General features: G+C 28.2%; 1 protein-coding gene across 1 annotated transcript in view; it reads left to right on the top strand.

Annotated features, from left to right (window-relative positions):
- The window catches only part of LOC111640927 (ribosomal protein S6 kinase beta-1-like), a 71030-nt gene that overhangs the window by 27286 nt on the left and 30597 nt on the right, over positions 1–13147 (top strand). The window contains exons 3-10 of the mRNA XM_023387016.1: positions 150–267; positions 1050–1118; positions 4251–4322; positions 4404–4537; positions 4614–4714; positions 8086–8176; positions 8319–8409; positions 11298–11339. Of these exons, the coding sequence (XP_023242784.1) occupies positions 150–267; positions 1050–1118; positions 4251–4322; positions 4404–4537; positions 4614–4714; positions 8086–8176; positions 8319–8409; positions 11298–11339 (718 nt within the window). The remainder of the gene's footprint in view (positions 1–149; positions 268–1049; positions 1119–4250; positions 4323–4403; positions 4538–4613; positions 4715–8085; positions 8177–8318; positions 8410–11297; positions 11340–13147) is intronic.

Genomic DNA, 13147 nt, shown 5'->3' with positions numbered 1-13147 from the left:
ATAATTTATTGGTTTGGGTTATTGAAATTCTCTTACTAATATTTATTACTATGCTGTTTTGATAAAATAAACTTGTTATTTTTAATAAACATGTAAATAATATTGCATTTTAACCATTAATAATTATAAATGAAATTTTAATTTTACAGTTGTGATGATATTGAAAAAGTTCAGTTATCTGAATTAACAGTGAATCCAGGTCAAGAAAAAACCAGTCCAAAAGATTTTGAACTGTTAAAAGTTTTAGGTAAAGGTGGATATGGAAAGGTAATTAGATTTGTTAACAGCCAATTAATCAAAAACTGAAGAATATAAGCTTTAAGAATTTATAATCTAAAGCAAAATTTATATCATATCATTATATCAATAGTAGTTAAGTTGATGTCATGAATAGAAAGTTAACTTAATATTTTATTTATTCAATATAAAGCTGTAAATTTAAATTGAAAAATATTGTTAATAATTAATATGCATTTTCTGCTTATGAAGCCATATTGACCAAATTAGAGTTGTTCTTGGTCTGCTGCTGTTATAATTTGGAAGCACTTCGATCTAAACAAATGAGTTAACATATGCATATGACATTTGAATGGAATTTTCACTTTAAACTTTGAAGTAGGCATATTTCAAACTAACCAAATACTTTAACATGTAAATCTCTATATTCCTGGCTGGAAAAAATAGTGTGGTTATGAACTAATGGGATTTTGAACTATCCAAGTTCGAATTAACAAGGATTTTATGTACATTATTCTGAGTTTTATCTTTGGTTTTCATGATAATTTTTTGTTTTTTTTAATACACATTCACTTAGTAGAATGTGTATGCATACATGCATACACATTTTACTAAGAGCATTAAGAGAGTATAAACAGATTTTCATATTTTACTTTTATAGTTGGTAAATGAATTTCTGAAATTTGTAAACTTTTAAGTGCATATAAAAGTTGTTTTCAAATATTTTTCTAATTATAATTATAGTCAATAACTTATATTTATATCAATAACATATTTGATTGATTATGAATGTTAAACTTTTGGCTTTTTAGGTTTTTCAAGTTAGAAAAATTACTGGAAAAGATAAGGGAAATATTTTTGCTATGAAAGTTTTAAAGAAAGTGAGTATGTTTAGTAAAATAAATATAAATTAATTCACACCAAACCTGATGGTTTTCTCTAGTTTTAAATATAATGAATCAGCAATAAGAGAGTCTTGTTTGTCATCTTGCAAGAAGCAGATATGTCCTTTCTGCAGCAAACATTTGCTGCAGTAGTTTACTTGTTCATCCTAATTCCATTTTTTTATTATTTTACTTACTTATTCACTGCTTAGTTTGCAATTAATTATATATACAGGAAAGGGAGATACTTTTTACTATACTAATAACTAAGACTTTTGTCTTTAATATTCTTAACATAAATCTTAAATTACAGACATTGAGGATAAGATATTGCATTTATATTAATCTATAATAAATTAAATAACAACTCTGATAGTAGAATATTCTCCTAGTAGAAATGTTCATTATTTTTTTTATTTTCAAATGGCATTCTTTACTTTTTTACTGTTACAGATTAGCTTACATAATTTAACCATGATAAACATTTCCTTAAAAATAAAAATTCTTTGTGCACCTTTTTGATTTATGAAAATATAACACTGTTCTTCTTTTCTTGTTAATGTATATGCTATGCTTTAACAAGAAAATATGATGTTGCAATAATTGCAGATTGATAAATTAGTTTTAAAAATATTTTAAATATTTTACATTTTGTTTTTGAAATCGTATTTTTAGAAGTTAGATTTTAATTAATAGAAGTAATATTTTAAATAATTGTATAAATATCTTCAGAATCTCTTTGATAAATTTAAACAGTTCATTTTCTTCTTTACATGCATTGATTGTATTCATACTCTTATGAATAAATAACCAAATAATGCTTTAATGGAGTTAAATTATTCTCAACAAGTTTTGTTAATATTATTTGTAATAATTTTTTATAATGTATTTTTGTATCAACACTATGTATTTTATATATTTAATTAGTTTTTTATATTTTTTTAAATTTCACAGAATTATTTTGAATTTGAATTATTTAGAATTTTCACAGTAAAACAGTATTCTATTTAGAATATTTAGTTTTTAGAGTATTTGGAAGATGGGCTACTAGTCTGAAAATACTATTAGCATAACATGCAAATGTAGTTTAAATTCCATTGAAGCATTATTTGGTTATTGTTTTGTATTTAGTTAAAAAATTAAATATAGGTAAAGCTCTCAATAAATTGTTCTTTAATTTAAATTGGGTTCCCAACCTTTTTCTTGCATTGACTCCCATATAGAAAATATTCTTACTAATTGTGACTCTCTTAAAATTTTTTTCTAAGATTTTGTAATATAGTAAATAAATTAATTAAATCAGTTAATAAATTTCCCAAATCATTGTTGTTATTCTTATTTAAAATTATCTGAAATTTATGAAAAAGTACAAATTCCAGGGAAGTATATCAACCTTATTTGGAATCTCTGATTTAAATTAGAGAGTTGATCTTTAGTACAGTGTATACATAGTCATTCTGTAGTTCCAAACTGTTATAACATTGTAAAGAAACATGATAGTAGCATGAGATTAGTGTTAAATGAAAAGCAATTTTTCAAAGTTGTTTTTACATTGTTGTGTTGTAAGTGGGGATGTGAATGGTTTTGTGCTCACTAGCCAAGGTGCCAAGTCAAGTATTTCAGTCAAGAGAAAAGTGAAGTACATTCTTTGATTTTCAAACTTGAATCTAACTTTTGTGTAACATGAATACTTTTGCATGGTTAATATAAAACTGCCACACAAAAATAACATTTACTATTGGGATAAACAACTGAAAGAAACACAAAAGCAGTTAGACAAAATATTTAGACAGACTGTTAATGATGAGCCTGTTTAAGCTGTTCAAGAAAGTTGTCTTTGTAGACCAAAGCGATCAATGTGCATATATGCTTAACAGCAAGGACTTGCAAAAATAAGTTTATAAGGTTTTGAAAAAACATTTGCATTTTACTGGTTATAAACTTCAGTTATTATATGCAATCTGCCAAGTGATATGAACAAAAGATAGGATTTTGCTGCAGATATTCTCAATTAGATTGAAAGTTATGAACTGTTTTTGAATAGGATAGTGATCAGTGATGAAATAGCATTTTATGTATTCAGGATATTCATTGAAAACTTCAGGATATGAGCTAATGAACAAATATATGCCTTTTGTTGAACATGTCTGAAAGTTAATTTGTCATGAGCATAAGCTGAATAATTGGCCTCCTTTTTTTCCTTCATGGAGCTCACTGTAATGTCACACAACTATGTTGATATGTTGGAACTGTATGAAGTGTCAGAAATTGTGAGTGAAAATGTCATCATTCAGCAAGGTCTACACTTTTTCCAATATTACTCAGAAGTTCCTTGATGAGACACTTCTATAATGATAGATCAGAAGAGGATGATGGAAGGTATGGCCAGCAAACTCTCCTGATTTCATATCTTTGGATTTTTACTTTTGGGTTTATGTCAAGCGAAATTCTTATAGTATGTACATTAATGATGTTGAACATTTGAAACAAAGGATCACAGAAGCTATCTTATTAGTCATACTTAATATTTTCAGTCATGTATAGGAATAAGTGGTGCATTTCTTAAATTATAGTTTGCAGAATAACTAACAGAGCTGACATCAAACTTCATTAAATGTTAATAAAAAGTTTGAGATTCTATAATTTGGTGCATATTTAATTTCTATATTATGTTTGTCTAAAACTACTCACTTGTATGGAGGTAGTGTGTAATTGTATCTGTGAAAACAATGCATACATGGAGCCATGGAAAGCAGTTTAAAATAGAGATCTGTTCCATATTCTCAACTATGGAATTTGCTCTTATTGGGATAAAAAATATTTAAATAAAATTTTTTAAAATATATGTCTATATAAGAGGTTACTGATAACAAAAAAACACACTTTTTGATGTAACTATCATTTATTTCCATAAAGCTGATTTGTTTAAAATTAAAAATTTTTAAACTTAAAATGAATTCATATAAATGAGAAATTACTGTATAGTAATTTGGAACTCCACTGACTTAATGAATGCATTGTATTAAAATATAATAAAAAAATTTTTATAGACAAAAGAAAGCTGTTTCAATATTTATTATATTTGTTTGTATAACTTAATTTAATAAAAAGTAAATACATTTATTTTAGGCAACAATAGTTAGGAATCAAAAAGACACTGCACATACAAAAGCAGAAAGAAATATATTAGAAGCTGTAAAGGTAAAATATTGTAAAGACAATATGTTATAACATTTAAAAAGTTTTAAATGCTTTTTTTATAATTAATGAATATTTTTGTAGCATCCATTTATTGTAGATCTTATTTATGCCTTTCAAACTGGAGGTAAATTGTATCTTATCTTGGAATATTTAAGTGGTGGAGAATTATTTATGCATTTAGAAAGAGAAGGTATTTTTTTAGAAGATACAGCATGGTAAATGATTATTTAATTAGATAAATTGATACAATTTTAAATATTTGCAATTAATATGTTTTTATTTCAACTTCAGCTTTTACTTATCAGAAATAGTATTAGCATTAGAACATCTTCATCAAGAAGGAATTATATATCGGGATTTGAAACCTGAAAATATTTTATTAGATGCTCAAGGTTTGATAATTTAAATATTAATTTTTTCATAAGTCATAAACTATTTTTATATATTAGTCTAAGTTATATGTTGTTTCACAAATTTTACAAAAAAAGTGATAATGAATTGTTTTTCTTATATGAATAAGAGTATTTTTAATACCAAATATTTCAATTTAATTAAATTCATTTTCAAAGTTTTTTTAATGGATTTATATATTTCTATTTAAAACATTACAAAAGTTTGATGTTTTGTAACATCCTAACATTGAACTTTTGTTTTTGTCTACAGTATTTGAACATTATTTGAAAATAAGAATCAATATTTTTAATACAAGGGGTGACAATAAAGTTCAGTGAATGACCAAAAAAAGAATGATTGTATTGCATAAGAAAAACAAAACTTTTCTGGTGTTCAAAGTAATCACCCTGTGATACAAAGCACTTTTGACAACATTTGTATAAATATGTGATAGCAAAAAATCTTTTGCTATCACCTTAATGATTGATGTCATGTTCGCCTGGATGTCTGGAATGTCTGCAAATTTCTGTCCCTTCGCAGACAGCTTTTAATCTTGGAAACAAAAACAAGTCAGCTTGAGCCAAATCAGGTGAGTAAGGCAGATAACTCAGCTCATGTAATCATGTGCGTGCACAAGCTATAGGTTTCAAACAGTCAGAAACAAGTCTGAACTTGCTTAGTTCACTGTTTGGGCTGTACTCTGCAAGCAGTTTTACTTTCTAAAATCATTCACCTTAACAGTAACATTTCCATTCACTGAACTTCATTATCACACCTTGCAGTTTCCATCATTGGAATTTCATGTTGCTAGCCTTCAGGTTATGTGTGTTTTGAAGGTCAGTTTGAAAGTTAGTACTGGTTATGGAATAACCAGTTGATTTTAACTCTTACTTAGGGGCTCATCAAACAGCTGCAAACTTAGAACAGTCAATAAAAAAAATCAATATTTAAGTATCCTATGATTGGCTAATCTGGGTCATACAAGATTGTCATTGGTTGAATTGTGAATAAGCTGAATCATATTAAGAAGTGTGGGAAACTGCTCACTCAGCTGTTAGAATCCTGAGACTGGCTATCACATTATCTCTGGTCACAAGAAAACTTTCTTTCAGAGATATACAATACTCTACAAATGCACATGTTATATCATCAATTGATCTGATTTTGCTTTTATTGTAATAAGCAACATTCAAGTTTTCAATAATTTATTTTCTTTTCCTTGCTTTTTGCTCAAATTGTTCAGATTGCTTTTTAAAGATAATTTAATTTGATGATTTTGCTTATAATAAAATATACAGTGGGTGATCGAATATAAAAATCTTTCATGAAAGATTTTTATATTCGGATAATGAACATGTGTTCGTATAACAAACACTTCACAAAACATACAGAAAAAGAAGCGACATAAAATAGTGAATACTGATTGGTCTTCCCTTGTCTCCAGGTGACAATTCGAAACTTTTTGGAGATCTGGAGATGTTGACATCAATGCTCAACCCAATACTGATTGTATAGTATTCCTCCAAATTTTGAAACTCTCCTTTGTAATTCAGCTTTTTGTTTACCTTTCTGACAAATAATTTTTTATAGTCTTCGTGAGACTGTCAGACAGGTACTTGTTAAGTTTTGCATCAGTTTTTATTTACAAGAGGCGAGAGTTTAACTATCTCATCAGAAGATATTCATTAATGTTTTAATACCAAATTTCAAATTTCATCCAGGCTTTGCATTTAAATAATTTTTTGTGCGCTAGTTGATTTCTGTTCTCTGAATTTTTGTAATTGCTTTTCTGAATTTATTATTTAAAAAAGAAACTGATCACTCTTTTTATGCTCCAAAATATTGAGTGTGCTCACTATAGAAACTAAGCAACGTATAATAACCAAAGTAGAGAGTGGGCAGAAGATGTCTGATGTTGCTAGGCAGTATGGCTTGAACAGGTCTGCAGTAAACACAAGCTTAGCTATGAAAGATAATATATCAAGAAGTCTCAAGCAATTAAAGATCTTTTGAGGAAGTGGGAGGATGTCAGAACAATGGGCATCCAAATGGCATCCAAACCAGAATGAGGTTAATAGGTTTGGAGATCTCTACAATTACAATGCTATTAATTACTTCCAAAAAATCCTGAAAAAGAGAGAAGAGCAATCGATGTTGGACAGATTCTTTAACCCCCACAAATGGGAAAAAACATCTAATAAAAATACAAGACTGTGTATATATGTATTTTTATTATTACATATATTCTTTCTTACTACATTTATTTGTATTTTTTATTTTTTGGAGTCTCCAGAATGAATTAATCAAATTTCCATAAAAACCTATGGTAAATTGATAATCAGTTAATGAACAATTCAGATAGCGAACAAAGTCTTGGAATGGATTATGTTTAACTGATCACCCACTGTAATTCAGATTATTTCTTCCAAAAACATTATATGTTATAAAAATGAAACTATTTAATTGTTTTTGTGAATTTAATTTTGTAATACAGGTAACCCCTGTATAACACGGGAGTCATGTTCCAAAAAATTGTCGTGTTATGCAAATCAGTGTTATATGAAACAAAGAACTAGTGTGAAAAGGGGGGTTAGGTTCCAAAAATTAAAAATTATGCTGTTAAATCCTTATTTAAATCGGATTTATTATTCATTTTTTTCATAGGTAAAATACTTATTTATTATTTAAGTAAATATTTTACCAGAGGATTATTCATCCTATATGATGATCTCAGCATGAGCATCATCAACTGGTAACAGTTTTTGGGTGCGTTCGTTAATAGCAGTCGCTCTGCAACAGGAGTGTGCTGCTGTTTGTAGGCATTTAGGAACGACAGTGAAAGAAAGATGACAGTGCCCGCACTATTGATAGTATAGTGATGGAGGAATCTATAATTCTAAAATGAGCTTTTAGAGGCAAGAGAAGGGTCTCAATTGTAAAATTTAACCATTAAAACGATTATTTGTTGAAAGAGCATTCAAAGTAGCCATGAAAACAATTAGAATGCTTGCGCGGAGGTATAAAAGAATGCACCCTTTATTACATTTCATGTTGTATGAGGGATTTACCCAATTCCTGAACCATGTTAGAGTGAACCCATGCTATAAAAACATAAAAGCACTGTGTTATACGGATGTTCCCAATTCGACCGTGTTAGAGTGAATCCATGCTACAGAAGTGCCGTGTTATACGGGGGTTACCTGTACATGATAAAATTTATGAAGATAATCTCTCTGAATTTGCTTATCATTACTTTGTTTATCAAGTTTAATGAAAATTTTTATTTAAAATTTTAACTTACAGACAGAATTGTTAATAAATATGGTGTATATAATTTTATTTAATTTTACTATTAATAAAATATTTCTAGGTCATGTTAAATTAACAGATTTTGGATTATGCAAAGAGTCTATACAAGAAGGAACAATGACACACACATTCTGTGGGACAATTGAATATATGTAAGAACAAATTGTTACATACTTAAATCATTCTTACAATTCTTACATTTGAACTTTTTTCAATATTCAAATTTTATAAATGAACTTTTTTGTATGTATATATATATATTATATATATTAAGATTTGATTTTTTTCAATTAGGGCTCCAGAAATTCTTACAAGAAGTGGTCATGGAAAGGCAGTTGATTGGTGGAGTCTAGGTGCACTTATGTATGACATGCTCACAGGAGCAGTAAGTAGCAATTTTTTTTATTTTACAGATTTATTGAACTTTAATGTTTTTTTAGTTTAAAAATGGGAAATTATTTTATATTATTAGAAAAACAAAAAGATTGAAAATTGCAGATTTATATGATTAGGCATTGTTAATCACTTTTCAGTTAATAATATGAATAAAATTTGACTTATAAGAAATGCTTTTCAGTTTACTGAAAATGAATTTCAACAAAATAATGTAATTTCAATGCATTATTGAGATTGAATAGCAGTGTCTGTGAGAACCTGGGGCTAGGGAACAATTTAAAGGCTAGTAAGATTTAATTTTAGTAGGTAATTAGATTTATTTTACAAAAGGGAAAGAAAGACAAAATTTTATCTAGTATCAACATTTCTCCTTTGTTTCCAGTGATTCAGAGGATGTTTGAAATTCTTGCTAGATTGAAAGTTAGTCAGAATATGACTGCATCAGGACTGGTCATCATATTTTCTATAAAAGGTGGAAACCTTCATCCATCTTGGTTTTTAATCACCCTATTAGCCATTGTGCCTTTGTCTTGGGTCAGACGATATGAGCCCATCTGCATTCCTACCTCCCCATTGCGTTCTTGTTCATTCCTAAAATAAACAAGAAGAAACTCATTGGTAAATATGAAACTTATGTAAGGTTTCTCTCCCATAAAAAGGATTAGGAAGTGTTTAGCTAAATAAGTAGTTTTAATATTTTGTGGATTGAGGTTAATCCCAAGTATTTAGCCAATATATCTAGCATTGTTGTGTTTGAGTTTTTTAGCTTTTTATAATAATTTGTATGCATTTATATATACCTTATGTATCCTTTATAATAATCCAGATTTTGCTGTAAATAAATAGTGAACTTATTTTTGGGATTTGTCTGCTTCTATCTCACCGATTGACATGACCCCTTTGCCACTCAGGTTGGCCCCTTGAGGCAAAGTAATTATTAGACATCACCACTCTGACATATAATTAAAAATAGATTATAACTGCGAGTTAGAATGTGAGCATTATTTATCCTAACTGGTGTTAGGACTCACATAGACAGAGATCTCATGATCTTTAATTTTCCTTAAGTTTAGGTAGAAATTCATAGCCATCCTGTACAATGGATGAGGTCTTACAGACCCCAATCTCACTTTTCTAATATTAGCATTCATCTATGTATAGACAAAATTGAATATGAGAAACTTTTTTGATATGTTTCTCTAACATCAAAAAAGCTATAGGTTAATAAAGTGTTGGTGTGGTAGCTTGTATATGAATTTGTTGCTTAGAAGTGATAATTAGTAAAAGTGAAAGCAGTTGAATTCTAAGTTTAAGAACTAAGAATTCTAAGGCCACAATGTTAGACAAGATCATTTAAAGCATTTTTAGTCGGTTTGAAGATTATTAAAAATAAGTTTGGTTAACCTGTACTAAATAGGTTTTCTCTGAATGTACTTAAACAAAGAAACATGACTAATACCATCTAGTCTCACCTTGTTTTATCCAGTTTAACCTACATAAAATAGTGTTCAATGCCAAAAAACTTATTTTTTTTTATTTGAAACTAGAAAACTTTTATATTTTTGATATGAAAGAAATTGAAATAAGTCAGATGAAAAATTTGTATGTTTTTCAAATTGAATTTTCAGCTAATCCTAGTAGATGGTCAAAACTTGATATATTCATTCAAATAAAATTTTTAAATTTTTATTTATTCCATGATAGCTCTTTTATAAACTCAAAAATTACATAATTTGTCTTTATCTGGAATAAAAGGTAAACACAATGATTTCTCTTTTTCTTGCTTTTATATGCTGATCATTTCAGATAATAGGAAAAATATTATCATCATATTCAATAGGCAGCATTATTGAAGATTACTTCTTTATTGTCTTTGTCTTGTTTTAGTGGTTTGTGTGGCAAATAGTTAGAAATCAGTTTTATCCAATTCTGTCTAAAGATAATACTTCATTATATTTATGTAATAAAGTAACTTTAGATCTTATATATAAATATTTACATAAAAAAAAAAAGCTGATGAGGGACTTAAGATGCGAAATGCATTCTTTTTGGAAAAATAAAGGGATTTTCTAAGGCTGATCTTATGTCCAATGATGATGTAATAAGTCTAGCAATAAAGAAGGCCAACATAGTGCTCACACATATATAAGTCTTCAGAACTTCAGTCTTTTTGTCTAATCAGGTTAGATTTACTAAAAATTCATATAAATTAGAAAATTCTTTTATCACAAACAGCAATGTTGTAGCATTGAAATTACTAAAATATTTTTAAAAATAAATGGAAGAAGATTTCAGAGAATGATATTTTATATTTACTAGTTAAGATATTTTCTGATTTAAATTATACATTACAACATTTTATTGATTTGAATGTGTACCATGAATGTGAAATCAAATTTCAAGTTTTTTTTATGGAAGGAAAAATTTTTAAATAATTAACTTCATGTTTTGTTAAATAATAACAAATTAGAAAAAAAATATAAATGCCATGAAAATAGGCCACTTTTTATGGCTTCTGCTTTTATATTAATATTTCTTTTAATGCTGCATTATAATGTTATAATAAAGACATATTAGGTGTTAAAAAGATATTTAAATTAAATGCTTATTATCAGGAAAGATTATTTGAACTGATATTGCCATATAGTATTATATGTGTATGTGCATGTGTATAAGAAGTAAATTTAAAGCAGTACTACTATTTAGAATTTATAAAGTTTAAACATTTATGCAGCTTAAACTCAGTCATCAGCCTAAAATAATGAAAACTTGAAATAACAAAACTTTCAAGTTTATAAAATTCTAAAAAGAATATATTTTTAAGTTATATGTAATTTAAATTTATTATTTATTAATTTAAAATATTTATTTATTTAGCCTCCATTTACAGCAGAAAATAGGAAGAAAACAATAGAAAAGGTCGGTCATAAAAGCAATTTTTTAATTAATTTATTAGTTATATCATTTTATCATTTAAAAATGAATTTAAAATTATGAGTAGTCAATCTTGGAGCCAAACTGTGAAAACTTACTGAGTTTCCTAGAAGAACTAATTAGTTTAAGACAGTACTTGTATTGTCTACTTGGACCTTGTTTATAAATAGGACTTATTATACTTGTATAGTTTCTAATTAGCAAAGAGAAGAAGTGTTAGTCAAAAATCAAAACAAAGTATTTTTATTTTCAGATGAAAATAAAGATATTTTGTTTATAGAAACGAAAAATATAAAACATTATGGACATAGAGGTAAAAAGAATTAACATACAGCTTTGTTTTTAAGAAGTTACAAGTAAGAAAACATTAGAAGCATTTAAAAATAATAATTTTTTGAATGATATTTTGATACATTTCTGTTTTGGCAACCATTATGCCATGGCAATATCACATATTGTTACAATAGATATGAAGTTGAAGTGATAAGGAAAATTTTACCTAGTTTTTGACTGGGACCCAAACCACATTTGGTTTGAGTCCCAGTCAAAAACTTTGCTTATCCTAATTATAAAGGTAAATCAGATTGGGTTGGCAAGTGTTTCCTGAATAGCCTGCCATGACCAATGGTTCACAGACATGGAAAACTACTAAAATTTTATTTTATGTTGCATGTAATGATAGGAAGCTCTTGTTAAATAGTATCATGTCAATGTTTATATTAGTGACATCATTCAGAGAGTGTTGATAGTTTCAGAATTTCTTGAAATGAATAGTTACAACATTTAAATTTAATCACTTTTATTCTCCAAATTTTAATTAAAAACAGACTTAAAAAATGGATAAAAAATCGCCTCAGAATTTGTGATGCATATACAGATATACATATATCTTACACTTTGGGGGAAAAAGCACATATTAAAGAATACCTTACATTACTTAAACAGCTTCCCTGTTGGCAGTGTGGTTATAAGAGGGCATTTTCCCCCCTCTCTCTATCTCTAGTAACTGTGGTTTGAATCTAATTTATAGATAAACCTATATTTTTAAAAATATTTATTAACCTGGTTTTTGTGTGTGTTGTGTTTATAACTGATTGTGACAATTTTTTGTAGAAGTTTTGTGACACTGTTATAGTTACCAAAACTGGGCTTTGGTACCAAATCAGCTTGTTGTATTTAGTTGTTTCTTTGAAAGTTTTACTTTGCACTGATAATTATATATATGATTTATTTGAATTTTAACACTGAAAATTTTAATATAGGAGATGTGTATGATCTAACAACCATAAGATTTAAAAAAACTTTATGAATAATCACATATATACAAGGTCTGTTCAAAAAGTATCGGACCTTATTTTTTTCCGCGTAAACCAATGATGCGAGAGAGGCCTCCTTCGGTGGAGTTGTGGAGGGGACAGTCATGCACAGCCCTGAATTTTTTCACGCCTGCAGAAAGCGTCAGTCGTTGGCAATCGGCGTATGAGTGAGGTCATGTAGTGCGCTCTCGTCGGATTTCACTAAGCTGGAAAATGACTGAACAACGTGAGCAGCGATATTACATCAAATTTTGCCAAAAACCTTGGCGATACCCGAGTGTAAACCATTCGCAAGATTCAGCGGGCTTTCGGGGACGATCCTCGAGGCCAAAAAAAGCGCGGCAGGTCCGCAGCAATATCAAAGGTCATGTTGACAGTTTTTTCGACTCTCGTGGGGTGGTGTGTCGTGAGTACGCACCACAAGGCCAAACCATCGCAAAGGAGTACTACCAGGAGGTCCTTCGTCGTCTTTCCGAT

This window comes from Centruroides sculpturatus, unplaced genomic scaffold (genome assembly GCF_000671375.1).
Source record: "Centruroides sculpturatus isolate CEXI.00-Female unplaced genomic scaffold, Cexi_2.0 scaffold1320, whole genome shotgun sequence".
Classification (NCBI taxonomy): Eukaryota; Metazoa; Arthropoda; class Arachnida; order Scorpiones; family Buthidae; genus Centruroides; species Centruroides sculpturatus.
This window is presented reverse-complemented; position numbering and strand designations above follow the sequence as displayed.